General features: G+C 53.9%; 3 protein-coding genes across 3 annotated transcripts; 2 read left to right on the plus strand and 1 right to left on the minus strand.

Annotated features, from left to right (window-relative positions):
• Positions 1 to 641: 641 nt before the first annotated feature.
• Positions 642 to 2428, plus strand: GCG54_00013468 (Vitamin B6 transporter TPN1; the record flags this gene model as incomplete). Its single annotated transcript, XM_045413321.1, has 4 exons — positions 642 to 997; positions 1060 to 1227; positions 1283 to 1684; positions 1732 to 2428. Coding segments are annotated over 4 exons (1623 nt in total), but the record flags the coding sequence as incomplete, so codon positions are not given.
• Positions 2429 to 2608: 180 nt separating this feature from the next.
• GCG54_00013469 (2 5-diamino-6-ribosylamino-4(3H)-pyrimidinone 5'-phosphate reductase) lies at positions 2609 to 3596 on the minus strand (the record flags this gene model as incomplete). Its single annotated transcript, XM_045413322.1, has 2 exons — positions 2609 to 2725; positions 2817 to 3596. 2 exons carry the CDS (start codon positions 3594 to 3596, stop codon positions 2609 to 2611), a joined length of 897 nt encoding a protein of 298 aa, XP_045266294.1.
• A 5580-nt stretch (positions 3597 to 9176) lies between these two features.
• GCG54_00013470 (Homogentisate 1 2-dioxygenase) lies at positions 9177 to 11220 on the plus strand (the record flags this gene model as incomplete). Its single annotated transcript, XM_045413323.1, has 11 exons — positions 9177 to 9337; positions 9393 to 9573; positions 9635 to 9918; positions 9973 to 10058; positions 10108 to 10239; positions 10292 to 10370; positions 10441 to 10624; positions 10674 to 10794; positions 10847 to 10918; positions 10972 to 11043; positions 11105 to 11220. 11 exons carry the CDS (start codon positions 9177 to 9179, stop codon positions 11218 to 11220), a joined length of 1488 nt encoding a protein of 495 aa, XP_045266295.1.
• Between the last annotated feature and the right edge of the window lie 2009 nt (positions 11221 to 13229).

The raw sequence follows: 13229 nt of genomic DNA on the forward strand, positions 1-13229 counted from the left end.
AAATATTGTCGTCAATCTGAACGACAATTGCCTCTCTTCGTATTGCACAATCCGTCCTGGTCGACGAGACAGGTTTGTCGACCTGTTCCCCATCGTCCCATCTATCTCGACTGCTCCGCGCATATTCTTGGTTTCATCCAGACGTGGCACTCATCCAACAGCTGTCAGCTCATCACGCTGCCCCCAACCGAGTCCGCCCAAGCATCGAATTCCTTCAGATATACTGGGCTGCCCGGGCCGATTCCGCCGGTCGTCGATCCCTTTTCCATTCGCACACACGGAAACTCCCCCCTTCGGCCGTGTCTCCAGGTGAACTTCCAGTCGATGCCAGCGGGAATTTGTCCAAGCAAACGTTTGGGAGGTACGATCCACCGCTGAGGCAGTTGCAGTCGGTCCTGGAGAGGAAGTTTCGACCAGCGGGCCACTTGCCTTTCCAAGTTTGGGGTCTTGGAAGCACGTCACCCTTACATGTTATCTTCCGCCGATCCAGTCTTGCGTATCTGTCCTGAGTTGCCGCCGACCGCTGACTGCCCGCCTCTTCCCCCAACTCCGAAAGTGGCGTACTGCAGCGCGTGGTCCAAAACGAAGAACGCAGCCCGCTCGTCGCCAAACAGCAGTTCTGGAGATTGAATGACAGAAGAGCAACAAAATCGCGCGCAGACAACAGCGATTCGGCACCCCTCACCGTTTGTCTCGGAACATCCGCTGCCATGTCCTCCCGCACATCCTTATCGCAGAAGGAGAAGGCTGAGGCATACGACATGGAGAACCAGTCTCCGGTTTCCAAGGCCAATGGTGGCATTACCGAGCTGATGGCCGTCCAGGACGGCGAGGTTCATCAGAAGGGCAGCCGCCAAAATCCAAAGTGGTTTCAACGGCTTCTCGACGCCGGTGTGGAGGAGAATGGTATTCGACCTGTACCCATCGAAGAGCGAACCAATGAGAACTATAGCAACCTCTTCACTGTCTTCTTCTCTAGCTTGCTTTGCTTGCTTCCGTGAGTTTTGCACTGTGTCACCGACAAAATCGGAGGAGAGACTGCTGACAGATGATCGATAGGATTCCCACCGGAGCGCTGGCCACCGCCCAGCTGGGCCTCAGCCTCAGAGATGCGTCGCTGGTAATCATTTTCTTCGCGGCCTTGACGATCATGCCTCCGGCGTTTATGGGTATCGCAGGCTCCTATACTGGATTGAGACAACTTGTGCAGGCCAGATATTCGTTTGGGTGAGTCGGTATATCCTGTGCACACCTGACACTAAACTGATCGTGGGAAATCAAGATATTACCTTGTCGGTGTCCCCCTTCTTCTGAACGCTGCAACGGTGACTGGGTTTTCTCTGTCCTCTGCGATTGCTGGAGGACAAACCCTCGCAGCTGTGAACCCGGGTCACATTGATGTCAAGGTTGGAATCGTTATCACGTGCCTCGTCAGCTTCGCTGCCTCTTTCATCGGATACCGAGCTCTCCACATGTGGGAGAGATGGCAGTGGCTACCAAGTCTCATAGCCATCGTCATCGCGGTAGGACTGGGAGGGAAGAATCTGTGGAAACAGGCTGAGGTGCCATCTGCAACCGCGTCGCAAATTCTCAACTACGGGGGTCTGATGGCCGGTTACTTCATCACATTCGGTGGGATTGCCTCGGACTTCACGGCATACCATAACCCGAACAAGACAACCAAGTGAGTTCTGAGATCTAAAGGTTAGTCGATGTACTAACAAGATCAAGATTCCGGATATTTTCCTACATTTACCTGGGGATCTTTTCTCCCTCGGTACCCCTTCTCATCTTGGGTGCGGCAATTGGTGGTGCGCTCAATAACGTCCCGGAGTGGAAGGCAGGATGGGATTCCTACGGCATCGGTGGCGTCATGGCTGCAATGCTGGCGCCTGCTGGCGGTTTCGGGAAGTTTCTGCTTGTGGTCCTCGCCCTGACTGTCATCGGCAACATCGCGACTTCCATGTACTCAGTTGCGCTATGCATGCAGATGATGCTGCCAGTCTTCACCAAGGTACCACGCGTCGTGTTTATCATTGTCGCCCTGGGTATCATGATACCCATGGCTATTCGTGCTGCTGAAGCATGGGCCGACTCGCTCGAGAACTTTTTGGGATTGATCGGATATTGGGCGGGCTGTTTCGACGCCGTCATAATCGAAGAGTTGGTCATCTTTCGACGCATGAAATACGACTCCTATGACCATGGCGCATGGAATGTCGCTCGCAAGCTGCCTTCTGGGTTTGCTGCGATCGGAGCGAGTCTATTGAGCTTCGGGTTGGTGATACCAGGAATGGACCAAGCGTGGTTCACAGGGCCGATTGCGAAGACGACTGGGGATATTGGGTTCGAAGTCGCGTTGGTGTTGACAGCCATATTTTATGCTCCCCTGAGGTGGCTGGAAATCAAGTTGCAGGGTCGGGTTTGAATTGGTTGGACATGGTGCTGGAACGGGGGCCCAGGGTAGGATACACCCAGCCAGGCGAGGTATGGCAGACCGACTTTCTTAATGATGGTTCGAGGAAGCAGTGGCATAATTCGGATTGCAGGACCCTGGCACGATAGAAGAGATTCGACAGTTATCAAAATGATACCATTTCTTGGGCGTTCAGGCGGGGTTTGCTTCGGCGGCCTGCTCCATGGTGACTACGAAGCTCAATTCCCTCCCCAGTCCCAGAAGCTTGCTCACGGCTCCAGGACTGTGCAGGGCGGCCGGTCTTTGAGGCTGCGAAACGTTAGCCGAAGGCTTTGGGATGGGAACAAACAGCTGCCAGGCTTGTTACCTAGGCGTCATGGCTTAGTTGTCCGCATAAGACCATGTCTTCCCCGAACTGATGCCACGCCACGCCGTTGAGTCGAGCGGCGGGCACTGGAGTTCCATCGGAACGCTGAACTCGGTCGGGGGACACGACGACGCCGCCACGGCCGAGCCAAGTAGGTGCCACAGTCACAATGACGGTGTCTACAAGTTGCTGGTAGTCAGGATGGAGGAGGGAATTGATGACTTGTGCCCCGCCCTCGATCATTACGCTGTGCAAGTTCTCGGCATGGAGGGCAGCCAGGATAGATGGCCAGTCGAATCTTGGCTCGGTTTCTCGAGATCTGAGGAGAATGAATTTTCCGCCATGGGCCTCCAAGATGGCTTGCCTCTCGGGGTTGATACCCGGTTCCCCGACGAGTATGTACGGCGCCAGTCCCTTGCCTGCGCGGGCAAATTCGAACACTTTGCTGTGCTCTGTGAAGTTCCAACGGCCGCGAGGGTCTAGAACAACGGGCCTCGGCTGGGCATCAAGATCTGCACCATCCATACGACAGTTCAGGCCCGGATCGTCGGCGATGACTGTCCCAACACCAACGAGTATAGCGGCATGGTGACGACGCAGATGGTGGGTCATCGCCTTGGACTCGGGACCCGAGAGGCGTGTTCGCACGCCGGGAGCGAGAGAGAGGGATGAGTCCAATGAGGTTGCAAAGGTAAGGGTAACAAAAGGGCGATTCTGAGTTTTGACTGACTGGACAGCAGAACCAGACCCGGAAGGTAGATGCGGCGCGAGCCAGGCGGCGTCGGCGTCGGGAATGTGTAGGGTTTCTGCCATGTCTATTGCTGCGGCCTTTTCCGCCGTCCAAAGAAGTTGAGTGGTGGTCCCAGAAGAAGCCGTTGTACAAATTTGTGCAATTTGGCAGCTCCCTGCGTAGCGCAAGAGCAGAAACTGTGGCTATTCGTGTACTGACCAGGTGGCCCTAGTCGTCTGAAAGTCCAGACTGGCGTCCCTGTTCAGACTGCCAATAGACACCGCGTCAGCCTACCTATCAGAGGGCAGGTAGACAACACAGCAGATGAATTAATGGCGTTCCACCTGTCTAGGTGCGGGATGGTCTGCTGTTGCGATGTCGTGACTTGGCAACGGTTTCTTTCCCAGGAGTTGTGGGCGAATGAGCCGCTGGAGTTAGTGGTCCGGACGAAGTTGAGCAAAGCTCCCGGAAGCCTATAACCCGCGGGTGAATCCTTCCCCTCGAGTATCTATGACTATTCCCAAAGAAGCACCAGGATGGCTTCGGATGACTCGAAGTTTATGTGCCTGCCGGGGAAAAGCTCTCGCCAGGTAGGATGGCAGGGCACGAGACAGAGTGCGGAGTTGACGGAGGACGGATGGTCGGAAGAGGACGGATCTGGCCCGCCCTGGAGGAGGCAGTGTCCAAGGATGTTGCGGTGAGGTTTTTCAGATGACCAGCCAGAAACAAGGCCGGGCGAGATGTCGTAACAGCCGCGGTGATGGATGTGTACCGACAAGCCGGAAGCAGTAGGCGCACCAAACAGGATCAGGGTGAAGATTGAAGTCAGGAGACAGACGTCGACGCCCTGGTGCTGACTACGGTAGGTAGCTTTGGGATCTGCAAGTTGTGGGCGCGTCCTTTGATGTGATTCGGATGGAGGGAGGGCACGTCCAAAGTTGGAGAGCGGAGAAGTGTCCGCGGTGATAGACCTTGTTGTAACGACGTTGGACCAGGGCGTGACCGGGACGTGGAATAGTCAAACGAAACGCAGACGCCAAGTCCAGAGGTACGTGGTCTAAGGAGGATGACTGTCGAAATGGGCTCGGTGTTTGCTTCGACTTCTTCCACCGATTGGTACTCAATCTGCAGTTCAAGTGGCGGCAGAGGCTCGGCGATTGACTCAGAAGGTCCGCAACGTCTTGTGTCAGATGGTGTTTTTTTTTTTGTTTTTTTTTTTTTTTTTTTTCTCTGCTCCGTCCCCCTTGCTTCCTGACGAGGGTCGTGAAGCAGCGATTGTGTGCGAGATGGAGGAGGATGGATGGACGGATGGATGGTGTAGGGCAAGGACGAGACGCGGATCCGGACGATCAGAGCAATGCCTAAGGCGACTGCAGGCAAGTGCAAGGCCAAATGCAAGTGCAAGTGCAAGTGCAAGTGCGATGGAGGGTAGTTGCAGTTGCAGATGGAGATGGAGATGGTGAAGGGGATGGGCAGGTACAAGTGCAAGTGCAAGTGAGGATGAGGGTGAGAGGCAGGAAGCAGTCACGATTGGACGAGAGACCCTTCCCAACTGCCCGTCGCTCTCGCCTCAAAAACCGTTGCTTCCTTCCCATTCCAGTGAGAGCGGCCAGTCTGGTGGAGAGCGGCGGGCGGCGGCCCCGCTGACGATGCAAAGTGGACACTGAGAACTGCCACCGGGTTGGACAATGGCAGCTGAAGGTCGGATATTTGGTGCATTAGGGGACCTTGGAACTGGACATGACTGAGGACGTGGATGATGTGACTAACTGCTGCTGTGTGGTCTGGTCTGCTCTGGTCTGCATGGCAGGTTGGGTCAATGTCGATGCGTGCGCCCTTTTGCCTTTTTCTTTCTTCCCCTTTGGTTTTTTATTTTTGCCCCTGCTTGTCGTCTCCAATTGTTTCCCCTACTGCTTCGTCTTGCTTTGCCTTTCCCTCCCCCGTCCTTTTAGTTGAGAGTCAGTCAGCCGTGGCCATCACTTAAGTTGGTTGTTGCCAACTTACATGGAAGGTCACAGACTAAAAAAGCACAAGCAAGGCAACGTACCCAGGGCGGGCCTACGTGCTACATATTAGCCGATCGCCAACTGAACGTCGGGTCCGTCGTCGTCTAAGTGCTCACATCGCTCGCTTAACGGTTGCTTCAGATGCTGGAAATGCAAGAGAAAAAAAGGTGTCAAGTGGCACTTGGTGGCATTCCTCGTCCTAATCCGCCATCTCAAGCGCCCTTTTAGACTTTAGCCTCTCACCGACATGAGGTTGACGTCCTGTTTGCCTTTTCCGATGACCTCGTTCATCGCCCTGCCCTGCCATGGCCTGGCCTTGGCCTGCCCAGGCTCTTGCCCCCTCCCCATCCCCTGCCCTGGCTTTAACTTTCATGTCGACACCTTACTTACACCACCGCAGCAAGCGTACTTGGGACATACTTTTTTTGCCCGACTACTGTTAGCCTGCTACTGCCTTGGTGCCCCTCATCGACCCCCAAGCCCAAGTTGCAGTGGGGTTGTAAGACTTGGTACGTCGCATGCGAGTCTTTGTCGCTCCGGGCAGGCAAATCCGCATACACGGCACCTCTAATTGCACTGACCACCCCCCTCTTCACCCGCTGCGGGAGGGAATCCCTTAGGGCGGCCGCGCTCGTGGCCATGGACCAGGATCTATCTATGCCTTCCAAAGTGTAGGCACACTGCTACGCAGTACTCACGATGCTGGTTCCTGATCTGTGTCTCTTTGCGTCTGACAACAAGCGCGCGTTGGATTGGTCTGAAAGGTAAGAGACGCCGCCATACTGCCTACCTACCTTACCATTCCACCCCCAATCCCCGAAGGCAGAGACTTTTCCCATTTTGCCTTTTTTTCTCCTGCCTCAAGTACTTGCTGGCTTTGCTAATTGCTTTGCTTTCCATGTCTTATGTCCACCACACCTGCAGCAGCGGAAATCCCATTTCGGGACTATTCCGCCGGTCTCTCGCTGAAACTCCCCGGTCACGCTTTTTGGTCGCTATTATTCTTCATTCGATTCGTCACTTTTACCAAACGAAATACGCCCGTGATGGCTGGCGCATGCTCACGATCGATGCCTGGTCTGGCCTTGGCCTGTCCTTGTTACGAGACTGGACTGGGCTCTGAGAGGCTGCTGCTGTCACTCTGTGTTCTCGACTGAGGTGCATCTTGCAGCTGGACCCAGCATGTCCTGCGCCCTGGTACTGGGGCGGGCTGGAAGAGCGACTTCGTGTGGTTGCAACGCGACCTAGTCACCGCAGAACAAGCAAGTTACATGCGCAGGAAACAGAACCCAACTGGGCACCACATCACGCAGACCGAAACCTTATCTCCGACTTCCTCATTGGCGCCTCACTTTCGACTTCCCATAACTTACCTGCGGATATTGCTGTCCTAAAATATCTTGGCCTCGTACGAATCCCGCCAACTTCCGCCTCCCTGACTGCTTCTTCCGATTGGCCTTGCCTGTCCCGCGCTTGGTTCCTCCCATCAGCTGGTGTCGCAATTCCGGGTCTCCCTTTCATCGAATTTCCATCCCCCCTGGCCTCCGACAAGTGCCTACAACACCCAGATTCGGGTCATCCAAGCCACTGGCGCACACAACTATCAACCTTTTTCTCATCTTTTCTCCTCCTGTGTGGGGAGATTCTACCTGGTTGCACTCGCGAGGAAACCTTAAGAAACCTTACTGGGCTACCCGCTCCTTGGCCGCGTCCACATATGCCAATCTCTGTCAAACGGTCTGCCCGCGAGGTCATCCTTACTCGGTTTGAGGCCGTGTCCGCGCACATCCTTACTCGAGAAATCAGGCCATCTGCCCAGCTATTTCCGGGAGCCATGCCTCTGGTCTATTATCAGTCCAGAGGTCTGGGCAGCTAGACACCGGGTTTGCTTCAAGACTACGCCGTCGTTAACCTCTACCGGGCGGCCGCACTTGAGCAAGCCAACGTTCATTGGGAGGCGTCCGTATCTTCAGTGAAAATGGGTATTTGCGCGCCTGGAAGAAGCACCTTGGCTAGTTTTAATATCGTCAAGCAGCACACTCCGATGGGCGATGCTAGCCGTTAGGTTCAACCCATAAGAGAGGCTAATCAGGATAGATACGATGCCAAATAAGCCCCAAAGGCCGACCTGACAGCGGGATTTGCCAGCGGCGATCTGCAGGGGCTTCTGTCTGCAGCACGCCTGGTGCTAAAGTAGCCAATACCGCTCTGTCGCAGACTGCTCGTGGGGCTGGTGCGACCTAGGGCATCCGAGGCATCCTGAAGTTGACCTGAAGACGCACAGCAACTTGTCCCGAGACATATTCCTCATATCCGATTGCATCTGATCGACCGAATGCTTCGGCCAGAAGCACACCGAGGGACCAGGCAGTCTCCGTCGTGTCTCATTCCTGAGACTGCCGACGAAGACCAGTTGCCCAAGCCGCCACTCTGCCCGACCACCGGCACGACGCAAGTCTGTCTGTCTGTCAGCTGGGCATAGTGTTCGGAAAGCCGCAAAACAAAGATCTGTCAACCACATACTGCCGAGGACACAAATCTCTGCGCATCTGGAGCTAGCGATTGCCGGCCGCGGGTGATGGCGTCTTTGCGCGCCAGTTGGCCCCCAATCACCGCCTCTTTTTCTCCAGGGATGTGACCACCTGCCACCCGGCCGTTCCTTCGTACTTCTGATAAACCCCATCCCTTACTACTGAATCTTGTTGCCGTTCTGCGCCTCTTTTTGCCCGCAAATCCACATGGCGGAGCACACAACGTTGGGGATGAATCCACAACATAACGAGCCTGACTAAGTTGGATATTCAGAAGCAGCATGAGAAGCAGTCTGAGACATACACGCTGGCCTACAGACTCAGGCTGACGAGATCGCCGGGCGAGCTTTCCAAATCCACAACACATCCCGCGTCTTCGAAGCAGAGTGGTGTTCGAAGGCAAACACGGGATCCTGGCTCGGAAAAGGGCCGACGCTTTATGGTGTTCAACTCGAACCCGTAGCAAGCGGTCAGCCCTGGCCAGCTAGCGGTCATCAACGACGCCTGTGCGTGAGATCGGGGCTTGCTTGGTCTGATATTTCCCACTAAGGCCGCCTTTTGGCTGCGCAAAAGACGAGCGTTGGCCAAAGCTTACATCTGCCCATTCCCAGAGGGCATTACACTAGTGTTTCGACATTCCGGTGACATCCTGAGATCTGGCCAATACCCGAATAGGTTTGTTCACTTTGAGTTGCAACAAATCGCCCATCGCGGTGGGGGGAAGTAGGGGGGGCAGACCAGATGCTCAGGACCCCAGCGCCGCTCCGGCAGGCAACTTGACGATACGTTCCCTTGCCCAATCTCTCGGATACGTACCGCTGCGCTGTACACCTATTGTCAGGATGTCCAAGATCAGTATCTGCGCAACCGAAGGCTGGTAAATTGGCCTGCTCAGTGTCATCGGATGCAAGGGCCTTCTCTCGGTCCAGGTTGTTCGTTCCATCTTAGCAGAAACAGACGCCACAGACGGCGTACTTAGGAAGTGGAACTACACACATTTATCAATCTTCATGCCCATCCGCCCACGAAATGGCATCTGTTCTTCACGATCTTATCCCCTTCACCGTAGACTTGAACACCAAAGTCTAGCCATTCCTTTACTACTTTCCCCGCCCTTCTAGCAACTATGGGAGCCATTGTTCAGAACTCCCAGATGTATCCGAAGGTCTCCGACCCACCTTCAACCTTCGGAGCGACCGCCCGACATCCTTTCTCGACGGAACCCACTCCGAAGGATCCGTACACCTATCAGGTCGGATTTGGGAACAGGTTCGCCTCGGAAGCCATGTAAGTTGGGCTCGTGAGAATGACATTCGGGGGTTTTGGAGGCTGACGGGAGAAGTCCTGGAACTCTCCCACAATCGTGTAATGCACCGCAAAAAGTCAAGTACAACTTATATTCCGAGCAGCTGAACGGTTCAACCTTTGTCTCATCCCGAGATAACCTGCAGCATGCCTGGTTCTATCGTATTTTTCCCTCCGTGGCACACGGGAACCTGACGAAAATGCCGCGCAATCCGGATGTGAGTAATACCTCCAAATTTGCCGCTAGTCCGTTGCCCCCTGACTCTTTTGCCCGTGAAGATCGAGTCAAGATTCACATCTGGCAACGAAAATGTTGATTTCATGCCCGGTGCGCTGTGTTGGAGGGCTTTCCCGATTCCTGATGTCGACGGGCCATCCGTGGACTTTGTTCAGGGGCTGAAGACGATAGTCGGGCACGGGGACCCCATGAACAAGGAAGGCCAGGCTGTGCACGTCTACACAGCAAACGCCTCGATGGGAAATCGCGCATTTTGCAGCAACGATGGGGATATGCTCATCGTTCCTCAGCTTGGAAGACTTGACATTCAGACGGAATTCGGGAGGTAAACTGCTCCCAGGCCCCGGAAACGTGTGGCTCTCGCTGACTTTTGCACAAGGATGATGGTGCGGCCAGGGGAGTTGGCAGTTGTTCAAACAGGCATTCGCTTCAAGGTCACACTACCAGACGGACCTGCCAGAGGCTGTAAGTATCCCTCAAAGGTGTCAGGTCAAAGATCAACTAAATGTCGTAGACGTCCAGGAGCTGTTCGGAAGCCGTTACGAACTCCCGGAACTGGGCCCCTTTGGAAGTAACGGCTTGGCCTTGCCACGAGACTTCGAGTTCCCCATCGCCTCTTTCGACATGGACAACTCTGAGTGGGAAAGTACGTCGGAAACCCCCTGACTGCATCGCAGCATAGGCTGACAAGAACTCAGTCGTGTACAAGTTATCTGGAAAGTTGTGGTCTTGCAGACAGAGCCACACACCGTTCGATGTGGTTGCGTGGGACGGCAAGTATGTTGATCGATTAATTACCCCTTTTTTTCCCTTTTCCTTTTTGGATAGCTCTTGACTCCGTCGGCAGTTACGTTCCGTTCAAATACGCCGCCGAAAAGTTTGTTACTGCAGCTTATACAGACAAAGACCAAGCCGACCCCAGCTTGTACACCGTCTTGACGGCCAAGTCCAAGATCCCCGGAGTGTCGGTGACGGACTTCATGTTCTTCTGCCCCAAGTACTCATCAGCAACCAACACCTTCCGGCCTCCGGTACCCTTCCCCCGACCGCTTCTGGGGACTTCCGACTAACTCGACGCAGTACTACCATCGTAACATGGCCACCGAGGTCGTGGGAATTGTGTATGGCGATTACAAGGGCACGAGTCGCAACCTAGAAGCAGGCGGACTAAGCTTTCAATCGAGTTACATGCCTCACGGTGGTAAGTCTCGGCGGTCTTCATACAGATCTTCACCCACTTACTCGAAGAGCAGAAACACACGAGGCCTTTGAGCAAGCTACGACAAGCGAGTTAAAGCCTCTGCGTGTGGGCGAGGGCTTCCTCGGTATGTCCGGCGCCAGTCCGTCTCCGATGTCCATGGCTAACGTGCCAATGCAGGATTCATGTTCCAGATCAGCACGCATTGCGCAATAACACAGTTCGCCTTGGAAAGAAGTGGCGTCTTGGAGGGTGAGAGAAATTACCAACGTGTGCATGTACCATGTTCAAACTGCTGACAACGGACAAACAGTACCTCCAGCGTCCCTCTGGGACTCGATGCAAGGCCACTTTTTCGAACACGTCCAGGAGGTGAACGAGGAGTTGAAGAGACGGGGACTACCGGTCCTCGGATCAACGACCCAGTGATACGACTTTGGATTCCTCCTATAGCGATTCGCGTTTTCTATTTCTCATCGAATAGCGTAGCGAAGCGATGCAAGGTTTTCAATGGACGGCATTACAAGCGATTGGGGTAATAGCCCCTTGATTGGGGTCGCGTGGTTGTGTTCTTCTACATAGGGAAAAAAGCGGAGGAGACAGTCGAGGCCATCGGGCCAGTGGTAATTGCAGTGAATCATTTTCTTTGAATTAGATCGTACAGAATTCAATCGTGATTGTGATTTTGCGGGAATTTCTGGTATTCAAGGGGTTGTGTGAGCGTGTTGGCTGAGGCGCGGGGCGGAAGGGTCTTAAACGCAAATATTTCGTGAAGTGTCATCAACATCCGATATGGTGTAGTGGCCAACATGATGCCCTCTCAAAATCTTGAGAGGTTAGGCATAGCCCCGAGTTCGATTCTCGGTTTCGGAACGTTTTGCTTTTTGAATCTTCTGTCTCTTTAATTGTCTTTTGCTCATCAGGTCGTGTTTTTCCCCGCATGACTACGAAATCCGCTCAAATCACAGCTGGTTAGTGCCTACCTGGCAGATGTTGATCAGACACATAGCCAGTCGAAACGTATATGTATCGAACGACAAAAACGTACTCTCTGGGTGGTTATGCACAGCCTGATAAGTGTCCACCTCTAATATACCTGCGACTGAATGACCGCGAAATGGCAAATTCCATTGAGTTTCCCATGCCTATCATATCTTGGGATGAAGCCGTACCACATGGCCAAATCCAATCAGGGTCTCGGCGTCGGATCCTGCAGGTGCTGCTTGTATGCAGATCATAGCGCGCGGGCACAAGGATGCATCGCTTTTCAAAGGGGCGTTATTCCCGTTTGCTTAAGGGTCTGCGGAGAAGGTGCCACCGTGCTGGTGTGCGAGCTGGGGGTTTTTTTTTTCCTTTTTTTTTCTTTTCCCTCTCACCCTTTGAAGGTGATTCCCCCCTGAGCCAGACTCCGATGCAGCAGACCTCATCTATCAAGAACCAGCTCCAATTTCTCCGTCGAAGTTGATGGTCGAACGGTTTACTATTCTTCTACCTTCCTAGGCTATCCGGCCTTCTCCGTGTGGGACTTTCAATACTCCTAAATGCTGGTTTCACTTGGGTCTAATGCATCGAGTCGCTCGGTTTTTTTTTCTTTTTCACGTCGCAATGTCCAATTGACGATAATATCGACAAAAAAAGTAGCGGTGTCGAGAAGATAATAGTACGAATAGCTAGAGGTGTGTGGTAGCAGCTTATTCGCAGCGGCGGTTGCTGGCCGCGTGGAACATGAGACAGCATCTCACCTGACTGATTTTTGGGCACCTCACTATTCTGGCTGCTAGCCGTTGCGCTTGTTGGCCGATGATTCACTAACAGCCCAGCCAAGTTGGAGCACTGCCACATTCAACACAAGCAAACGCATTGATGGGCCGAACGAGTACCGCCGTATCCGTAGACGGGCTCCATGAGACGGCCGTAGAGCTCTTGAACGGAGCCGGAGGTGGGGCCCATATCTTTGCCGTCACAGCCGCTTCTTGTGTCTCTCCTCGCCTTCTAACCGGCATCTTATGCGTCAGCTCTGGTCTGAAACCGGCGCCTGTTCCAACCTGTCCTGGAGACGCCGGGTGCGAAGCGGGGAACACGGAGGAACAGGGTTGGCAGGGGGTTGAGAAGCACCAACCGGGGGAATGAGAGAGGTACCCGCTTTTACGCGAATGCTGCGATACATCAGCTGGGGTGGCTTGCGGTGCAGGCGAATGGGGGAAGCCTTGATACAAAAATGTCATTGGGGCTGGTCGTTGGTTTCCGGAACCCGAAGCACCATGTGAGACAGGGACAGTTTGGGGGCTGGATTGTTTTGTTTTGTTCATTAGGTAGTTTTACTGGATGATGGAATCGGCCTCCTCCGTATGGAGATAAATGCAGTTCACAGAGAACTCTGGGAAGTGAACAAACGCTTCATGGATCGAGGGGAGGTAAAATAAGTTCAATAACAGATA

Source organism: Colletotrichum gloeosporioides (assembly GCF_011800055.1).
Source record: "Colletotrichum gloeosporioides strain Lc1 chromosome Unknown consensus_31, whole genome shotgun sequence".
NCBI lineage: Eukaryota > Fungi > Ascomycota > Sordariomycetes > Glomerellales > Glomerellaceae > Colletotrichum > Colletotrichum gloeosporioides.